Source organism: Callorhinus ursinus, unplaced genomic scaffold (assembly GCF_003265705.2).
Source record: "Callorhinus ursinus isolate GAN/ISIS: 27379988/994484 unplaced genomic scaffold, GSC_fseal_2.0 scaffold39, whole genome shotgun sequence".
Classification (NCBI taxonomy): domain Eukaryota; kingdom Metazoa; phylum Chordata; class Mammalia; order Carnivora; family Otariidae; genus Callorhinus; species Callorhinus ursinus.
This window is the reverse complement of record NW_027397101.1, coordinates 1381226-1403071: the sequence shown is the minus strand read 5'-3', so window position 1 is coordinate 1403071 and position 21846 is coordinate 1381226. Positions and strand designations below refer to the sequence as shown.

The 21846-nt window shown below is 38.1% G+C and overlaps 1 protein-coding gene across 2 annotated transcripts in view; it reads left to right on the top strand.

The window, feature by feature from the left end:
* Window positions 1–21846, top strand: part of KIF27 (kinesin family member 27) — an 89187-nt gene that overhangs the window by 12053 nt on the left and 55288 nt on the right. The window contains exons 3-6 of one of the 2 annotated variants that reach the window (XM_025851685.2): window positions 4127–4327; window positions 7506–8464; window positions 13829–13972; window positions 19271–19477. In XM_025851685.2, the coding sequence (XP_025707470.2) occupies window positions 4127–4327; window positions 7506–8464; window positions 13829–13972; window positions 19271–19477 (1511 nt within the window). The remainder of the gene's footprint in view (window positions 1–4126; window positions 4328–7505; window positions 8465–13828; window positions 13973–19270; window positions 19478–21846) is intronic. The other variant, XM_073880668.1, reaches the window with a different exon arrangement.

Below are 21846 nucleotides of genomic sequence, written 5' to 3'. Positions count from 1 at the left end.
TAGGATTATTTGTTCTAGGTCTGTGGAAAAAGTTGATGGTATTTTGATAGGGATTGCTTTGAATGTGTAGATTGCTCTGGGTGGCATAGACATTTTAACAATATTTGCTCTTCCAATCCATGAGCATGGAATGTTTTTCCATTTCTTTGTGTCTTCCTCAATTTCTTTCATGGAATGTTTTTTCATTTCTTTGTGTCTTCCTCAATTTCTTTCATGAGTATTCTGTAGCTTTCTGAGTATAGATTCTTTGCCTCTTTGGTTAGATTTATTCCTAGATTCTTATGGTTTTGGGTGCAATTGTAAATGGGATTGACTCCTTAATTTCTCTTTCTTCTGTCTTGTTGTTGGTGTTTAGGAATGCCACTGATTTCTGTGCATTGATTTTATAGCCTGCCACTTTACTGAATTCCTGTATGAGTTCTAGCAGTTGTGGGCTGGAGTCTTTTGGGTTTTCCACATAGAGTATCATGTCATCTGCAAAGAGTGAGAGTTTGACTTCTTTGCCAATTCGGATGCCTTTTATTTCTTTTTGTTGTCTGATTGATGAGGCTAGGACTTCTAGTACTATGTTGAGTAGCAGTGGTGATAGTGGACATCCCTGCCATGTTCCTGACCTTAGGGGAAAAGCTCTCAGTTTTTCCCCAGATTGCTGAAATTTTGTAATATAACTTGAAGTCTGGAATTGTGATATCCCAGTTTTGTTTTTCTTTTTCAAGATTGCTTTGGCTCTTCAGGCTCTTTTGTGGTTCCATACAAATTTTCGGATTGTGTGTTCTAGTTCTGTGAAAAATGCTGTTGGTATTTTGATAGGGATCGCATTAAATGTGTAGATTGCTTTGGGTAATATGGGTATTTTAACAGTATTTCTTCTTCCAATCCATAAGCATGGAGTGTCTTTCCATTTCTTTGTGTCATCTTCAATTTCTTTCATCAGTGTTTTATAGTTTTCAGATTGCAGGTCTTTCACCTCTTTGGTTAAGTTTATTCCTAGATATTTTATTATTTTTGGTGCAGTTTTAAATGGGGTTTAATTTTCTTTCTGCTGCTTCATAATTAGTGCATAGGAATGCAACAGATTTCTGAACATTGATTTTGTATCCTGAGAGTTTACTGAATTCATTTATCAGTTTTAGTAGTTTTTTGGTGAAGTCTTTAGGGTTTTCTATATGTAGTACCATGTTATCTGCAAATAGTGAGACTTTTACCTTTTCCTTACCAATTTGGATGCCTTTTATTTCTTTATGTTGTCTAATTGCTGAGGCTAGGACTTCCAGTACTATGTTGAAAAAAGTTTTGAGAATGGACATCCTTGTCTTATTCCTGACCTTAGGGGAAAAGATCTCAGTTTTTCACCATTGATTATGATGTTGGCTGTGGGCTTTTCATAGGTGGCCTTTATTGTGTTGAGATATATTCCCTCTAGACCTACTTTGCAGAGCGTTTTTATCATGAATGGATGTTGTACTTTGTCAAATGCTTTGTCTGCATTTATTGAAATGATCATATGGTTTTATTCTTTCTGTTACTGATATGATGTATCACATCGATTGTTTTGTGAATATTAAACTACCCTTGCATTGTGGGAATAAATCCCACTTGATTGTGGTATGATTTTTTTAGTATATCATTGGATTCGGTTTACTAATATTTTGCTGAGGATTTTTGCATCTATATTCGTGAGAGATATTAGCCTGTAGTTCTCTTTTTTTGTGGGGTCTTTATCTGGTTTTGGTATCAGGGTGATACTGGCTTCAAAGCATGAACTTGGAAATTTTTCTTCCTCTTGTATTTTTTTGGAATGGTTTGAGAAGAATGGGTATTAACTTTTTTTTTTAAGATTTATTTATTTATTTTACAGAGAGAGTGAGAGCGGGGGGAGGGGCAAGGGAGAGGTAGACAAGCAGACTCTGCTGAGTGGGGAGTCCGATGTGGGGCTTGATCTCAGGACCCCAGGGTCACAACCTGAGCTGAAATCAAGAGCTGAATGCTCAACTGACTGAGCCACCAAGGTGCCCTGAGAAGAATGGGTATTAACTCTTCTTTAAATGTTTGGTAGAATTCTCCGGTGAAGCCGTCTGGTCCTGCATTTGTGTTTTTTGTGAATTTTTGGATTACTGATTCAATTTCATTGCTAGTGATTGGTCTGTTCAAATTTTCTATTTCTTCCTGCTTTGATTTTGGTAGGTTATATGTTTTGAGGAATTTCTTCTAAGTTGTCCAATTTGTTGGCATATAGGTTTTTATAATATTCTGTTACGTTTGTTTGTATATCTGTGGTTTTGGTCTTTATTTCTCCCCTTCCATGAGTAATTTTGTTTATTTGGGTCTCTGTCTCTAGACGTTTTTCTAGGCATTTTAGAAATACACATGTAGTTTTTTTTGTTGTTTTGTTTAATGAGTTGAGTTATTATACCTGTGATTCTATAACTTTCCTTTTGCATTTGACAATGTAAAATATTTCATTACTTCCCGTATGGGTCATAGAATTTCACCTCGTTTTTTGGACTGTATAATTTTCCACAGTTTGAATGGACCATAGTTCCTCCACTATTAATGGACATTTAGGTTGTTTCTGATTTTTACTCTCATAAAAAGATAAATAAAGTCTTAAAAAAGTTGCAGAGTGTATCTTTGCACCATGAGTTAGTATTTGTATAAAACAGATTCCTGGAAGTGGATTTATTGAGTCAAAGGGAGTGCACATTTAAAATGTGCATAGACACTGACAAATCACTCTCCAAAAAGGCTGTAGATGCCTACCACCAATATAGGAAAGCCATTTGCTCATATGCTTGTCACTTACTGGATATTATAAATCCAAAATATTTTTCTTTTGTCATCTGATAGGTGAAAAATTGTACTTTGTTGTTTGAAGTTACATTTCTTGGTATATTAGTGAAATTGGTAGCACTTTTTATTTCCCAGGCTGTTAAGGACACCAATTCTGGGTCAGTCATCTGCTGTTTGATTTTTAAATAATGCTGTTTTTTTTTTCTCCATTAAATAATTTGTCGAGCATTTGTAGTATCTAGGGTACCATGCTAGGCACTGTGGCAGAATAATAATCTCTTATTTTTCAATATGGTGCTTATTTACTAATATTCATTTTCCTACTTCTCAGAACCTTGGATGTGTACCAGGCATAACATTCTTTAGAAACTCTTGTGTGTTCTTTACAGGTTCTTTCTCTGAAACAGTCTATCTCAGGAAAGTAATTATAACATTGAAAAATGTGATATTTAGGTTACTAAAATATATATTGAAGCTGTATTTTAAATATTATTTGAAATTCAGCATTTTGATAAGTCTTTTCAATTATTGTGCTTTGTTGTCTGTTGAAGTAGGAAATGAATGAGCTGTTTCAAATCAGCCTTATAGTCTGGCTAATCTACAATGCATATATTGCACTGTAATTTATACATAATGCTGTTGGCTAGTTCCTGGAAACTCTCAAAAAGGGATTTTCAGGGGCGCCTGGGTGGCTCCGTGGGTTAAGTGACCAACTCGTGATTTCTGCTGAGATCATGATCTCAGGGTCCTGGGATGGAGGCCTGTGTTGGCTCCACACTCAGCAGGGAGTCTGCTTCCCCTCTCTCCACTCGCACACACACACTGTCTCTAAAATAAATAAAATAAATCTTAAAAAAAAAAAAAAGGAAATCTTCAATCTTCACTTTTTCCTTTGTATTAGAAAAACCTACAGCTTCCTTGACTTGCCACATGATGGCAGTCTTGCATCTTAAATTAGGTGAAAGGCAGTCCACGTAGAGGTTCAGATTTTCAGGATGCTGCCCAAGATCTAAACATTGGTCATTTTCAACCTGGAAGCTGTTTTTAAGGTTCATTTGCAAGCCAACTTTTTGTAGCTTAGAATGTATTTTCCATGGAACAATGCTACAAATGGTGGGCAGGTTTCTAAATTGGCCTAACATATTTAACGTTAAGTATCAATTTATTCTTTGACTTATTTATTTTTAAAAAATTGTGGAAACTTTTACACATGAATTTTGTAGTTATGGTTTTAAAAAATTTGTAACAGGTATTTTCTTATGAAAATATGAATTTTGGGTTTTAGCTTTTCTTATATCTTAATTTTCACATGTGCTTTCTTTCTCTAAATTTTTAGCTTCAGTTGTGGAAGGACAAAAGGGTATCATCCCTCGAGCTATCCAAGAAATATTTCAAAACATCTCTGAAAATCCTAGCATTGACTTTAGTATTAAAGTGTCTTATATAGAAGTATATAAGGAAGACCTAAGAGATCTTCTAGAATTGGAAACATCTATGAAGGATCTTCACATCCGAGAAGATGAAAAAGGCAACACAGGTAAAGTAGCTTACTTAATTGATAGCCTTCATTAGCAAATAGATGTGATTTAATTCAGTTTCTGGATATATTCCAAAGAATCTTTAAAACAGATATCGAAGCAAAATGCATTTGTTTTTACTTTAAAATTGAATAGCTTTTTGATCACCAATATCCATTAAATCACCCAGGTGAAGCATAGTTCAGACAGGTTGGTTAGATGAAGTTACTAAGTTGTAATTCAAGGTACTTATTTTTTATGATTGCCCCCGCTCTGGGTTCATCTCCAGCGAGACTTTGAAATAGGCTAAATTAGTTTTAGCTAATTTAGCTAAATTAGGGATGGCTTCTTCCTTTGGTGTTTGTCCAAGTTGCTCCAGAATTCTCCTTTCTTCCTCTTTGATTTTGTCCCAGCACATCTATTGTCTCCTCTCTTTCTCTCTCTCTCTTTTTTTTAATTTGGACAGTTTATGTGTTTGCTCCTCCATATTGACACTTACCTATCTTTTTTTGTGCATCTCAAGGTCGAATTTCAGTGCTAACAACCTGTTAATTTCATTAAATATCCAATTGTTTGGAAATGGGAGAAAGCTAGAATAGGTCAAAATACAAATATTTTAAAGAATAACACTTTCTGGGGTGCCTGGGTGGCTCAGTCATTAAGCGTCTGCCTTCGGCTCAGGTCATGATCCCAGGGTCCTGGGGTCGAGCCCCTCATCGGGCTCCCTGGTCGGCGGGGAGTCTGCCTCTCACTTTCCCACTCCCCCTATCTATCCCCCTATTTCCTGCTCTATCTCTCTCTGTCAAATAAAAAAGAAAAAAAATCTTTAAAGAATAACACTTTCTGCTCTTCTGATTTAAAGGGTAATATGTTCAGCGTAGAACACTTTGAAAACATAGAAAAGTTTAAAGAAGAAAGTTAAAGTTCGTCTTTAATCCCAGAACCCAGAAAGAGCAACTTCTGTTTTTGGTGTTTCCTTCCAGATTTCTTTTTCTGTGCACATATAAATTTTTTTTGATATACTTAGAACCCTGCATATAATATTGCATCTTATTTTTTCACTTAATATTTATATTGTGACGGGCGCCTGGGTGGCTCAGTTGGTTAAGCGACTGCCTTCGGCTCAGGTCATGATCCTTGAGTCCCGGGATCGGGCTCCCTGCGCAGCAGGGAGTCTGCTTCTCCCTCTGACCCTCTTCCCTCTTATGCTCTCTATCTCTCATTCTCTCTCTCAAATAAATAAATAAAATCTTAAAAAAAATATTTATATTGTGAGCATTTTCACACACCATTAAATACTTTTCAAACTTATGACTCTGGTCATGTGGTAATTTTGTCTTCTGAATGTATTATACGTTTTTAAATTAATGTTCCATTACTAGACATTTAAGCTGTTTCTAGATTTTCACGATTATTAATAACACTGACTTGGGTGTGTTTCTCCTTAGAAAAGATACTTAGGTAGAACCCTTCTTGGAGATAAAGGAATCACAGACTCCTTGAGGAAATTTCCTAGCAGTTAGGAAAGGAAGATCACTCAGACTGCCTGCAGGGGGCAGTGAAGTTTGTCACCTTATTGGCCCTGTCTTGGCAGCCCTGGCATTCCTGGATGTTTGGAGAAATTGGTTTTTGTTTTGTTTTTTAGAAAGAAAGCAGACATGGTAGTTTATGGTCTTAGTAGATAATTCAGTATAGTTGATCTTTTCTGGACAGAATTCAGGCCAGTGTTTTGAGCTTCTGTATCATATAAAATGTAATTATTGAATGTTTTTATCTTTGGTTAAGAAGATACAAAAATAACACATGTTTATTATAAAACAGTCAGATGCAGAAGTGTACACTATCACTTCTGATAAACTTAATAACTAATATCAATTCTGCAAAAGTTTTGGAAAGATGCAGCAAATTGTCTTAACTCAAATTGCCATATGTCTTATATAATATTCCACTCACAACCAAAGTGTATTTGTTTGACATATTTATTTAGATCCTCTCTGTGAAGCAATGGTTGGTATCCAACCTGGATGCTGCACCATCAGTATCATTGTGGAAGCTTTTTAAGAAATACTGACTTCTGGGCCCCACTTTTCAGAAATTCTGATGAATTTGTCTGGAATGGGGCCTGGGTCTTGCTACTTTCTCTTTTACAAAGTTTCCAGGTGATTTGCAGCTGGGTTTGAGAACCATAGGTAGTGCTAAACTGTAGCCTAACAGGAAAATTTTATGAAAGTTATCCTTTGATTTACAGTTACATTGTCATAGTTTATAATTGCCGATACTTTAGCTTTCCCTTTTTGTAGTAGAGGTACTTTAGAACTTTAAATGTACTAGGTTGTTAAAAATGGTGTCATGTTGGAAATAATGAAAGCAAAATGATTATTTTTCAGGAAGACAGTGACATAACAGGATCTGAATAAAGAGGAAACATGACCTGTAATTCAAGCACAAAATCAGGAGCTTTACTGCTCTGATTCAAATCCCAAATCCACCTACTTCTTTTTGAAATATGTTTGAATATAAACAAATAATGTGGGCAGTAAGCTTTGGTTTATTTTTGGTTCTTACTCTACTGTTCTTGAAATAGAAACTTTTTTTTTTTTGAATTGCCATCACATTTGTTTACCTTTTACTCTGCTATTATGTAGGGCATACCTGTTTTTAAAATGAATAACCAATTTTATTTATACTGAAATTGTCATTTATCATTGGTCATGACCACGTAATACCAAAAACCGTAAACCTAAGGATGGCTTGAATGTTAACAAAACTCAAAAGACACTAATTTCTTTTAATTAATCTACTAATTCTTAATCTATTTTTAAAAATAGGTCTGTTAGACTCTACAAGTCAAAATACTGGAATAAAGAGTTTTTCTTTTGTCAGTCATCTTAAAGAATTGAGTAGGACTCCGAAGAAACCAGATTGTTTAAAATATATATATATACCTACATTACATCTTTTAGAATGTAAATATCAAAATGAGTGCTGTCTATTAAAATAGTTCCTTTGGGAGATTATCTAAAATTACTTAATGATATTGCTGATGTCACTATTATTTGGAATGCTATTGATTTTTTTCTTTTTAAGAGCTTTTCTTAGCCTGGGCAGTTTAGCAAATATTAACTGTTGTGTGGTTAATGTAACTATACTGAGTTCTGATTAAAATTTGGTTTAAAAACTTGCTGTTACTGTTTTAAGTGATTGTTGGGGCCAAAGAATGCCAGGTGGAGAGCGCAGATGAGGTGATGAGTCTCCTGGAGATGGGGAATGCAGCCCGGCATACAGGTACCACCCAAATGAATGAGCACTCCAGTAGATCACATGCAATTTTTACAATCGGTATTTGTCAAGTGGAGAAAAACGTGGAGGCCGGTGAAGACGGATCGTGGTACTCCCGTCGGCAGATTGTCTCAAAGTTCCACTTTGTGGACTTGGCTGGCTCCGAAAGAGTAACCAAAACAGGGAATACTGGTGAACGGTTCAAAGAATCCATTCAGATCAACAGTGGGCTGCTGGCTTTGGGCAACGTCATCAGCGCTCTTGGGGACCCCCGCCGGAAGAGTTCACATATTCCATATAGGGATGCGAAAATCACCCGGCTCCTGAAAGATTCCCTGGGAGGCAGTGCCAAGACTGTCATGATCACTTGTGTCAGCCCATCCTCCTCAGACTTTGATGAGTCCTTAAATTCCCTCAAATATGCCAACAGAGCCCGCAACATTAGAAACAAGCCCACCTTAAACTTCAGCCCCGAGTCAGACCGCATGGACGAAATGGAATTTGAAATCAAGTTGCTTCGAGAAGCTTTGCAAAGCCAACAGGCTAGCATCAGCCAAACCAGCCAGATCCATCAAGAGGAGACTCCTGATAAAAACAGGATCCATTCTCTTGAGGAGCAAGTAGCTCAGCTACAAGGAGAATGTCGGAGTTACCAGAATTGTGTAGAGGAAGCCTTTACCTTTCTGGTGGACTTAAAGGATGCTGTCAGACTGAACCAGAAGCAGCAACACAAACTGCAGGAGTGGTTGAACATGACTCAGGAGGTGAGGAAGGCGGTTTTCACCTCCTTCCGAGGGAGCCACAGCATTGGCAACCTGGAAGAAGGGCCTCAGCATGTTACGGTTCTCCAGCTGAAGCGAGAGCTGAAGAAATGCCAGGTACGTGGATGCCTTTTGTTAGTGACTTGTTGAAGGACTCCTTTTATTTGGGCAAGGGTCATTTTGGAATTTCAGAAGTTTTTCAAAAGGATTATGTGTAAAATCTCATTTGCCTTTGCTCAGTTTCTTCTTCCCCTTTCCTGCTGCTTTGTCCTCTTAAGTCACACCCTTCTGAGCTCCTTCTCCTTTCTCTTTTAATATCTTAACTTGTTATCTTTATGAAGCAGAATCTTGCAGACCTGCTCATTAATTTAGAGGATGAAGAGAAACCCAATTTCAGAAACAAAATGAAGTTGTATGTTAGTGAGTCTTTATTCCTCTTTGGGTCAATGGTTCTTGAAGAGAAAAAATACTTCATCCCTTGAGTGTGGAATGTTGATTTTTTGAATAAACAAATCATCTTATTTGACAGTATTTAAGGGACGTAAGTACATTTGTTCATATTATATGTATGTATGTTGAGTTTAGAATTATGTTTCTCACTTTCCATTCAAACACAGTATGTGAAGATCTTATGTTACTGGGAAATCATGGAAAACAAGATATATCCAGTTCTCCTTACGTGGTGGAGTCTGGTGGGCAAATGGATATTCTGCCAGTTTTTGAAAATAGGAAAACGTATAGTTAAAAACATAGCTTTCTAGTTAGAAATCTTTCCTCAATACCTTTCTATATATTAGAAAGAAACCTCTATTACAGCAGTTCTTGAACTTTTTGTTCACATGGTTTCTTTACATTTTTAAAATTGAGGTCCCCTAAAAAGCTTTTGTTTATGGGGATTGTATCTATTGATATTTACCACATTAAAATTAAAACACAAAAATTTAAATGATTAACTCACTCAAAGCTAACAATAATAACCTGATTACATGTTAAATAAAGAACTTTTTTTTTCATGAAAGGTAACTATTTTCCAAAACAAAATAAGTTTAATAAGAGTGGAACTGTTTTCACACTTTACATGTGTCTGGCTTAGTAAAAGACAGGTGGATTTTCATATCTGCTTCAGCATTCAGTTTGTTGAATATGTTGTTGGAGTTGAAGTACGTGAAGAAAATCCAGCTTCGTATAGATTTGTAGTTGGAAGGGAGGAATCTTTTCATGGCTTTTTCAGATAATTATGGATGTTCGTCTTTGCTATTACACCAAAACTCAACCAGTAGAGATTTCCTCTAGGTTACTTGCCATGTAGAATTTGAAACTGTCTTTGTTATATTAATATTTATACCTTAAAATTCATTGATCTATATGTTGTACTTAGAATGGATCTTTCATCACATGATTCTGAATTGTCACTTATTGGTCATTTGGAAATATTTGTTTCCTAAATCATGCAGATCTTCCAAATGTTAACACATATCATTAGACAGTGTCAAATAATTACATTCACTAATCTTACCCACTGATCTTACCAGCAAGGTCTTTAAGTATTGGAAGCTGTCAAAATTGTAGCAGAAATGTTTTCCAAAATTCTGATTTTTGCATGAAACTTGAATTTTATCATTTGCAACAAATATTGTTGTTTTCCTTGAAATGATGGTTTTCATTTTTGAGAAAATGTTTGTCACATTCCCAGGTGTGAGTAACCATAGTTGATCTGTCATATTTTAGAATAAAAATAGTTCCCCATGAAAAATGTGGCTAGTTCAGCTTGCAACTCAGTTGCACAAATTTTTTTCCCTATAGATAACCATCACCCTTGATTATGCAGCAGAGCTACCATTGGAATACCTCCCATTTTGTCACATGGAATACTAAAAGTGCTCATAGGTTGAGATAAATAAAATAATTTTTATTGCTTCATCAAGATATTCTTTTTTTTCTTTTTTCTTTTTAAAAGGACTTTATTTATTTATTTGACAGAGAGAGGTACAGCGAGAGAGGGAACACAAGCAGGGGGAGTGGGAGAGGGAGAAGCAGGCTTCCCGCCTAGCAGGGAGCCTGATGCGGGGCTCGATCCCAGAACCCTGGGATCATGACCTCAGCTGAAGGCAGACGCTCAACCGACTGAGCCACCCAGGCGCCCCTCCTTTTTTCTTTTTAAAGATTTTATTTATTTATTTGAGAGCATGAGAGCACAAGCAGGGGGAGAGGCAGAGGGAGAGAGAGAGAAGCAGGCTCCCCACTAAGCCGGGAGCCCGATGCGGGGCTCGATCCCAGGACCTTGGGATCATGAACCTGAGCCGAAGGCAGCTGCTTAACCGACTGAGCCACCCAGGCGCCCCCATCAAGATATTCTTAAGTGAAACTGGCATTTGTTTGTATTGTGAGTGCGTGGCAGTGAGGAATACAGTGACTCCTAAGACAGTCTGGTGACACTTCCTTTTCTCACGCTAGGAGCCAGCAGTTTTACCCACCCTTATGGACCATCAGTGCAAATGTCAACATTTACAGGGCAAATAATGTCTTAGTATTATTAGGAAAATAGTTTTGATCTCCTGGATACGCTGAAAGGACCTAAGGGATACACTGAAAGGGTCTTTACTGAAACGCTATGATCACTGCTGTTCTATCTCAGAGCTTCTGATATTTAAATATAAGCATTTAAAGTAATACTTCTAAAATCATGGATTTTTTTAAAAGCAGTAAGTCTGCCCTACCTTCTTTGTAGAGAGAGCAGGTCTGGCCCTTCGTCTTTGGTATAAGAAACTGGCAGAACAGGGAGTATGGTTGATGGGAAGCTTGAACTTTGGGATGCTGTAGGAGTTGGCAGTAGAAAGTGCTTTTCCTTCCTGCTCCTAAGGTGACTGAAAGTGGAAACTCAAAACCCCCTGGTTGAGGATGGGGTGGATAGTAACTTTTTCTCTCCATCTGTTGGAAACTCTGAATTAAACTTGCTCTAGATGATGAATTCTAGATTAAGACTTCCCAAAGATATTAACAGTCTTGGTGGAAAAGGATTATCATTCATGAGCAGATGGTTTTCGAGGATGCTAGCTAGACTGCAGAAATCCCAAGACTTCTCAGGACTTTGAAAGTGCTAGTGTATGTTATTAATCTCAAAGTGAGAGATAGAGCGTTCAGGATTTCCAAATTAAAAAAAAATGGATTCCTTCTTTTTGGTCTGCAGTCTTGTAGGACTAGTAATCTTGGATACCACTAAGTAGCAAATCGAGAAATATAGCTGTCATTCCTCACCCCATATGTCTCTTTAAAAAGTTGTTTTTTAAACTTCCTTTTCTGTTCTTCTTTTCTGTGAGAGACAGAATAACATAATAGTTAAGAACGTGTATACCAAAACCCCAAGGTTTGAATCCCGACTCCTCTGCTTACTTGCTCTGTGACCTTGGGCCAATACTTCACCTCTCTGTGCCTCAGTTTCCCCATCTGTGAAATAGAAACAATATTAGCAAGCACCTTGTAGGGGTGCTGTGAAGATTATTAAAGCACTAGTTCCCATAAAACGCTGAGAGGGATGCCTGGCCAGGAGTAAGGCTCCATAAATGTCAGGTCATTATTGTCTCATTCACTGTCCACCTGCCTGGGCCGATGTTACATAGCAGCGGCAGCTAAGTGATTGGACTTAGTAGTGGTACGTAGGGCCACATGCCAGGAATTACTGTGAAGGCCGCTTGATAAACTCTGTGCAGGGAGATAGCAACTCTGTGCAGGGAGAGGTGTGGATGTTCTTTTCGTTCAGCCCTGCTTCCTCGAGCCTATTACACAAGCAGGTAAGTACTTTAAAAAAAAAAACAACTCCTAATCAAGATGAGATGTGGGCCATCTTGCAGGTAGAATTACTGCCAGACTGTTGCTAGGGAAGTAAGGGCCACTTCAAAGTTACCATGTTCTCCTTTTTAGACGCCATCAGGTAGTGTTGGAATCCTTGGTTTTTGCTATTAGTCAATTATTGGAACACTCCATCCGCTAATAAATACCTGTTAAAGGACTCCATTGCCTTTCTATTCCAGATTTTGATTACAAGAACAGTATGTGAGCATGAGTTTATTCAACAGTTAAACACTTTTAAATAAATAATAAATAATGTAACTGTAGTTTATAAAGCATATGTAAAAATAATTGAGTATGCAGTACTGGGAGACAAACTACATTTAAAAAAAATTTAGAGATGGAGTGGGGGGCAGCGAGGGAGGGAGAAAGAAAATCTCCAGCAGAGTCCCCGCTGAGTGCAGAGCCTGACTTGGGGCTCAGTCTCACAACTCTGAGATCATGACCTGAGCCGAAACCAACAAGAGTCGGATGCTCAACCGACTGAACGACCCAGGCGCCCAAGACAGTTACACCTTAAGCTCAAATGCACAATTAACTTTACCATAAGAGAGGGTATTAGCCAATGGGAATCAGTTATATCTTATTTTATGAAAGGTCCTATAAACATACAGAGTCATCAGGGTCATCAATCCTTTCCTTATTTGGTCATTTGAGGATCCCAAGCAGAGAAAAGAAGGGCCCTGCCCTAAGTGCTACTATGAGGCTGTGACAGAATCGAGGCAGGCCTCAGTCTGTGGGTTCTCAGTGCTGGGCCCATCTACCCCGATGCCTTTGCCTGAGAAGTCACATACATACTCTTTCTGTGAATTAAATCTTACGTAAAGTGAACACTGGTTTTTGCAAATTAGCTACTTGTTCTTTTCCTGTAGATTAGTAGAAAGAGCATGAGCTTTAAATCCAGGTAGGCCCTGGGGTAGAAGATCAGGAGTTGGGTTTATCCACTGTGTCATCTTGGGGAGAGGTTTTAATCTCTTAGTTTCTTCATGAAAAAGGAACCCTGTCTATTCAGTGAGATATTTTTAAAATGTCAAGTCACTATCTAGCATAGAATAGACTCTTGACAAATGTTAAATTTCTTTCTGTTTATTTAATTTAAAAATTGTTTTCAAGTATTATTTGCATATCCCAAGTTTATTTGAAAACAGGCATAATTCACTAGAAATTAAGAAAACTCTTTGTTTAACCATATTTTTAGACATCTTCAAAATATCTCTTCATAGTGAAAGTACATAAAATTAGCAAATATTCTTTATTTGGAAATCCAAATGCATTCTTAACTCTATAGGTCAGTTTGGAAAATGTGACCTCTGATTTTTAAAAACCCACATTAAAAATCTCATGGCAATTCTAGCAAACTTGTAAAAAATCTTACTGAGTGTACTCTAGAAACGGAGTAACTTTTTGTTTTAAAATAAAACCAGGAAAAATTTTCTATATAGTAATTAATTCTTAGGTTGTAGCCATGATAGGTCCTTCACACTAGAGAACAGAAAAAAGTTGAAAGTGAATGGGATAAGAAAAATTTCAAGAGACGTCATCAAACCATCAACAAATCCGTTTTCATGGTATTTTCTGGGCTCTCTTGAGTATTTTCCATGGTGAATCTCTTGTGCTTTCTTTCCCTCCTCCCAGTGTGCGCTGGCTGCTGATGAAGTTGTATTTAATCAGAGAGAACTGGAGGTGAAGGAGCTAAAGAATCAAGTGCAAATGATGGTCCAGGAAAACAAAGGCCACGTGGTATCTTTGAAAGAAGCACAGAAAGTGAATAGATTGCAGGTAGAATTTCTTAACGTATCTAGTGCTGTAGATTCAGTTGAAATAGTACTTCACTAAACAGTAGGATTTGATTTGATTTCATTTGATTTGATTTGATTTGATTGATTGATTTTTAAAGATTTTACTTATTTGACAGAGAGACACAGCCAGAGAGGGAACACAAGCATGGGGAGTGGGAGAGGGAGAAGCAGGCTTCCCGCCGAGCAGGGAGCCCAATGAGGGGCTCGATTCCATGAGCCGAAGGCAGATGCTTAACGACTGAGCCACCCAGGCGCCCCAACAGTAGCATTTTAAATGATAAATGGGAGTGTTTACAAAAACAGGTTTCAGTTGAGTTTCAGGTAACTAAAAGTGTTATTGCAGTTTTTCCCCTAAATCGGTGTAAGGGGAAATCATTTTTATTGTTACCCTGACTTATCCTTCACAAATATGAAGATGATACCCAGGAACTTAATTTGCACATCATATTATGGTTACCTTTCTCTGTGTTTTTCCATTCCATTGTTTGCCAAGGTAACAGGCAATGTGATGGTGTTAAGAGTTAGAGGGTAAACACATACTTTAAAATTTATTGGATTATCCTTTCATACATCAGTGATTTGCTCTTAAACTTTGGTTAAATATTTCAACTTTTCTATCTTAACCTCCCTATTATTAACCCGAATATGACTGCATGGAACATGGTACGTCCCTAAATATTACACTCCTTGGCTGTGAACACCCCCCCCTCCACCCCTGCACCCCCAAACAGTTAATTTTATTTGAAGCCTTTCACTTCCTGTCAGGGAGCAGCTACTTTCCCAAGGGATAACCTGATCCAGCACAAGTTAGATTTTGATTTTGACATTTCATTTTTATTTTCTTTTTTAACTCTTCTAATTCTAGAATAATTTTCTTTTTTTAAGATTTTTTATTTTTTATTTGACAGAGAGAGCGAGCACAAGCAGGGGGAGGGGCAGAGGGAGAGGGAGAAGCAGACTCCCCGCTCAGTAGGGAGCCCGATGCGGGGCTCGATCCCAGGACTCTGGGATCATGACCTGAGCCGAAGGCAGATGCCTAACAACTGAGCCACCCAGGCGCCCCTCTAGAATAATTTTAAAACATAAAACATATACAAAACAAAAGGTACTGTTCAGTGATGGATGGCAAAGAGAGCAGCTGGGTAACCACCACCAGGTCAAGAAATAGTAGACTTTTGAGGCATCTAGGTGGCTTGGTCTGTTGAGCGTCTGGCTCCTGATTTTGGCTGGGGTTGTGATCTTGGGCTTGTGGGATCTAGTCCTGTGTAGGGCTCCATGCTTGGCTCCGTGCTCAGTGGGGAGTTTGCTGAGATTCTCTCTTTCTCCCTCTCTCTCTGTAAAATACATACTATATGATTTCATTCATAGGTGGAATTTAGGAAACAAAACAAATGAGCATGGGGAAAAAAGAATGAGAGAGGCAAACCAAGAAACAGACTCTTTTTTTTTTTTAAAGATTTTATTTATTTGAGAGAATGAGAGAGAGCGTGAGAGGGAAGAGGGTCAGAGGGAGAAGCAGACTCCCTGCTGAGCAGGGAGCCCGATGTGGGACTCGATCCCGGGACTCTGGGATCATGACCTGAGCCGAAGGCAGTCGCTTAACCAACTGAGCCACCCAGGCGCCCCAAGAAACAGACTCTTAACTCTAGAGAACAAACTGATGGTTACCAGAGAGGAGGTGGGTGGGGGGATGGGTTAGACAGGTGGTGGGGACTAAGGAGTGCACTTGCTGGGATGAGCACTGGGTGTTGTTTGAAAGTGTTGAATCACTATATTGTATACCTGAAACTAATATTACACTGTATGTTAACTAACTGGAATTTAATTAAAAACTTAAAAAGAAACAAACAAAAAAAGAAATAGTAAACTGTCGGCCCCTCAAAAGTCCTTGGTTCATCAGGCTCAGAGAGAGTCACTTTCCTTACTTCATAGTAATGCTTTCCCTACTTTGCTTTGTGGTTTTACTATGTATCCCTGAACACTACAGTTTACATTTTGGATTTTTGTAAATTTAATCATTCAGTATATATATTCTTTAGTATCTAGTTGCTTTTATTGAATGTTTTTTTGTTCTGATTCATCCACAATGTAACTGTAGTTTGTTACAGTTTATAGCTGTATAGGATTTCATTGTATGAATATATTGCAATTAATTTTTTTTAATTTTATTATGTTATGTTAGTCACCATACAATACATCATTAGTTTTTGATGTGGTGATCCACGATCCATTGTTTTTGTATAACACCCAGTGCTCCATGCAGTACGTACCCTCCTTAATACCCATCACCAGGCTAACCCAACCCCCCTCCCCCCTCCCCTCTAAAACCCTGTTTGTTTCCCACAGTCCATCGTCTCTCATGGTTCATCTCTCCCTCCACTTCCCCCCCTCATTTTTCCCTTCCTTCTCCTAGTGTCCTCCATGCTATTCTTTATGTTCCACAAATAAGTGAAACCATATGATCATTGACTTTCTCTGCTTGACTTATTTCACTTAGCATCATCTCCTCCAGTCCCATCCATGTTGATGTAGAAGTTGGGTATTCATCCTTTCTGATGGCTCAGTAATATTCCCTTGTATGTATGGACCACATCTTCTTTATCCATTCGTCTTTTGAAGGGCATCTCAGCTCTTTCCACAGTTTGGCTATTGGGGACATCGCTGCTATGAACATTGGGGTGCACATGGCCCTTCTTTTCACTACATCTGTGTCTTTGGGGTAAATACCCAGTAGTGCGATTGCTGGATCATAGGGTAGCTCTATTTTTAATTTTCTGAGGCACCTCCACACTGTTTTCCAGAGTGGCTGTACCCACTTGCATTCCCACCAACAGTGTAAGAGGGTTCCTTTTACTCCACAACCTCTCCAACATTTGTTTCTTTCCCTGTCCATTTTTGCCATTCTAACTGGTGTAAGGTGGTATCTCAGTGTGGTTTTGATCTGAATTTCCCTGATGGCTAATGATGATGAACATTTTTTCATGTGTCTGTTAGCCATTTGTATGTCTTCTTCAGAGAAGTGTCTTTTCATATCTTCTGTATTGCAATTAATTTTTCTATTCTATTGATGGACTTTTTTGGTGATGGACATTTTCTTTCTTTTTTTTTTTTAAAGATTTTATTTATTTGAGGGCGCCTGGGTGGCTCAGATGGTTAAGCGTCTGCCTTCGGCTCAGGTCATGATCCCAGGGTCCTGGGATCGAGTCCTGCATCGGGCTCCCTGCAGGGAGCCCGCTTCTCCCTCTACCTCTGCCTCTCTCTCTCTGACTCTCATGAATAAATAAATAAAACATTTTTAAAAAGAGATTTTATTTATTTGAGAGTGAGAGAGAGCGCAGGCATGAGTGGGGGGAGGGACCAAGGAAGAGGGAGAGAGAGAATCTTAGGCCGACTCTGCACTGAGTGCAGAGCCTAAGGTATGGCTGGATCTCACGACCCTGAGATCATGACCTGAGCTATAATCAAGAGTTGGACGCTTAACCGACTAAACTACCCGGGCTCCCCTTCACATCTATATTTTTACTTATTCTTGGGGTCTTTTTGTTATATCAGTAATTTAGAGGGATGTTACAATCTCCTGCTATGATTTTGGATTTGTCTTCCTTACTCTCCATGAAGTAGTGACAATTTTTGCATTATACATATTGAAGCTGTGTTATTAAGTACATAGAAATGCACAATTGTTACAGCATCCTGGTGAATTCACCTTTTTAATATTTTTTACCTCTTCTAGTGGTTTTTGCCTTAAAGTCTATTTGGGTATTCACATAGCCCTACCAGCTTTCTTTTGGTTAATATTACATGATGTCTCTTTCTCCAATTTTTGTGTGTCTATTTTAGTCGTGTTTCTTAGTAAGCAGCAAGTTAGATAATTTTATAATCCTCTCTGATGAATTATAAGCTTTTAATTGGATTACTTAGTTCATTTATGAATGTAATATAATCACTCTTATATCTTGGTTATAATCCCACCATTGTCCTTTTACTTATCCTGCTCTATGTTCTTTTTCTCTCTTTTCTTATCTTCTTTAGGATTGTGTATTTTTAATTTTCTATTTTTACTTTATTAGCTTAGGTATTGTACTTTTTTTTTTTAAAGATTTTATTTGACAGAGAGAGACACAGCGAGAGAGGGAACACAAGCAGGGGGGAGTGGGAGAGGGAGAAGCAGGCTCCCCGCTGAGCAGGGAGCCCAATGCAGGGCTCGATCCCAGGACCCTGGGGTCATGACCTGAGCCGAAGGCAGACGCTTAACGACTGAGCCACCCAGGCGCCCCTTAGGTATTGTACTTTTACTCTTTATGCTTTTGGTGGTTATCCTGGAGAGTATACCATACACTCTTGATTTAATAAAGTCTAATATTATTGGTATTTTTACCCTTTCCCAGACAGTGTAAAGACTCCAGTATATGCCATTGGCATATATTTCAATTATCTGAATACGTGAATTTTTAAAAAGGTTGCCTTTTTATAGCTTAGCATTAGCATGATGAAACTTTAGGGTTTTTTTTCCTTCCTATTTAAACATTGTAGTACATGTGAAGTGTTAAGATGAATGACAATTTCTTGTTTACATAATTTTGTGCTGATAAAACAAGGATTGATGTTAGAGCTTGCTGGATTGGGTATACTTGAAAAAGTTTCTTTAGAGGATACATAGAAAGCTAAGCCACGGGCCTGCGCACGTGCACGCGCACACACACACACACACACACACACACACACTGACTCCTGATACACAATTTGTTCAGCTTTTGATTTCCAAGTTCTTTTTTCTCCCAGGACTATCAGTTACCTATCTTTTATCTCTTGGTGCTTCGGCTTTCTTTTGCACTGAGGAAAGGCTCTCACTTCACTGTACTTGTGACCAGCTCATCTCCTTTGCTGCCACCTCTACCATTTGCAATTCATTCTCCACTTTGCAACTTTCTTCTCTCTTGTTACTGCTTGGATTTCCCTCAGAAAGGCCAATGGTTTATAAAGATCAACGAATCAGAGTGCTTCAGGATGGCAAACCAACCAATCACAGTGTGCGGGACATTTTCTTTGAGTATTTAACTCTTCAGGCTCTGTTTATTGTTGCTTCCTTTTCAAAAGTTTTTACCCTTCAGAATGATCCTAGTTGCTGGTGAACATCAGAAGACTAATCTGTGGAGAAATGAGGTTTTACGGTCCTGTTAAGGTGGTTGTGGTTTGGGGCAATGTACAATTTATCTTTAATCATTACACACATATGGAGGTTCTCTATTTTAAAAATGTTCATCTCTCTTCTACAAAGAATGAAAAAATAATAGAACAACAACTTCTTGTGGATCAACTGAGCGAGGAACTATCAAAACTTAACCTGTCAATGACCTCTTCAGCTACGGATCCTTGTGGAGATGGGCCAGATGCCAGGACAGCCACAAAGAGGCCGTGTACTGTACCGTTTGATACTCGTCTGGGGCATTATATTTATATCCCAGCCAGACCCGGTTCCAGGAAGGTAATGTCGAAACACTGATCTCTTTCTGATTTTGAGATTTAAAAAATATTCTGTATAATATCACAGTGTATTTGTATGGTCTCAGCGGGGTTTTTTTCTGTTTGATTTCATGGACTTTTATGCATATTCTTTCTTTTCTCGTTATGCTTCTTTTAAATAATAATAAATAGGAGAATGTATAGTTATATTTGGAAGGAATAGTTGAAGATGATGTCTGTATTCACCAAGGAGAAAAAGCTATCCTTTGCCATCATATTTTCAAACGTGCTTTAGTCTGATATCTTGCATGAATTTTTTTCTTTAACTACACCAAGGTTGAGAGGAGATTGGAGGGTATTTATTTTGATTTATTTGGCCTGTTTTATTATTTTCAAAATGATATTTATCTATTACTTGGTCTTGCCAAGCTGACATAATCAAGGCTATGAAGATCAATACGAAGTTTCATTTTAATTTTGTTGGTAAATATGTGTGTGGGTGGTAAATACATGCACACAGATTTTTCTTGAAAAACAAGGAATCTCAGGACGCCTGGGTGGCTCAAGTTGGTTAAGTGTCTGCCTTCAGCTCAGGTCATGATCCCAGGGTCCTGGGATCGAGTCCCACCTTGGGCTCCCTGCTCAGGGGCGGGGGGGCTGCTTCTTTCTCTGCCACTCCCCCTGTTTGTGCTCTCTCGCGCTCTCTCTCTCTCTCATAAATAAATAAATAAATAAATAAATAAAATCTTAAAAAAAAAAAGAAAAAGGAAAAAAAGGCATCTCTACTGGAATGGAAATCTCTAATGGAAAAGACTAAGTAGCAGATTCATGAATTTTGGTTTCGATGTATTAATTTTATGAAGGGAAATGAGTTGTTTGAGGTCTCTCTGATGGTTACAGTTAAAGGGATGAGTAATAGGAGAGGTGTCCGAGGCTGCGCCATGTGGCAGGCTTGGGTGTGAACACCAGCTCTGTGCTTAGGCCTATACATATGCCTAAACCCGTGTGGGCCCCAGGGTCCCTATCTGTCAGACTGGGGGAGACATTGTGGGGGGTGTGGAGGATTTACGTGAGATAAGGAATCTGAAACTGCCTGACACACTGCGTCTCCAGCACATGCGCGTGGGGTGCCTCTACTGTGTCCCAGGCTCAGTGCCTCAGAGCGAGTAACACAGATGCTCCCTTACCGGTGTGGTTTTCAATCCCAAGTGGTTGGGTTTAAACATTTAAATCACTGTTATTATTAATCTCAGCTTTACTTTGTAGAGTTATCGACATGTTCTTTATGGTTGAATACATGGTAAATTTTCATGGAACATGACAAAAGGGTTCAAATTTGATAACTCTTAATTCAACTTTATGATTATATATCTTCTATATTTAATTTATTTACTGTTGGTTCGTAATGTGAAAGAATTTTCTGTTTCTTCTATTCTTTTATTTTTTAAAAATAACATCTGGGTTTTTTTCCCCCCACTGATTACAAAAGTCATACATATTTATACTTTCAGTATAAAGTCTCTCTTTCTTTTTCTTTTTTACTAGACATTCACACACATACACGTACACTCTTTGAGGAGACAGAGCTCTGTGGGCTCTTGAAAAAGGTTAGGCCCTTAGGGGTTCTTACCTCTAACTGTTTGATTAGGCTTGAAACAGACATGACTGGAATAACGACTTCCATGGTTATTGTTTCAAATAAGCAAATCCTTAGTTTTGTTTGTTTTTAAAATTTTCCTCCTACCCCAAAAGAGCCCTGCTAGCCAGTAAAAGGAGAGGAAAGGAAGAAGATGTAAAAGTCATAGGATTAGCAGTTTTGAGGGTTCTCTTGGCCCTACCATGTGTCCAGGAATCCAGGCCACCTCTCTTGTTTGGACTGGTTGCTGCAGCAGACGTGAAAAGGCAGGCTTGCATGGGAAGACACGTTGTATGGCCAGCCTTGTCCTGCTTACTGTTCCATTGTTCTAAGAGTGAGGCGAGAGTTTCGTATTGAATCCCAGAACTAACCAAATTACACCAAAGAGGACATCTGAAATGCCATTTCATTTTCTCCCTGGAGTTTTGCCTCCTTGGCAGAGGTCTAGCTAATATTTTCTAGCTCTGCTAATTTCTTTTAGAGTTCATTAGCTCTAATATTTTCTTGAAGTACAAATAGTCTGCATTTCTTATGAGGAAATATTTCTGTTCTGTTCTTCATTGGAAATATTTCTTTTTTTTTTTTAGGAAATATTTCTTATATGCTTGTTTATACATATTGGAGGGAAAGAGCAAAAAGCTCTTATTTTTAAAAGTATTATTTGTTATATTTATGCATGTACTTTCATTACTGGATTTTCTCAATATATCATGAACATTTGACAGTCACTAAATATTTTATAACATCATGATTTT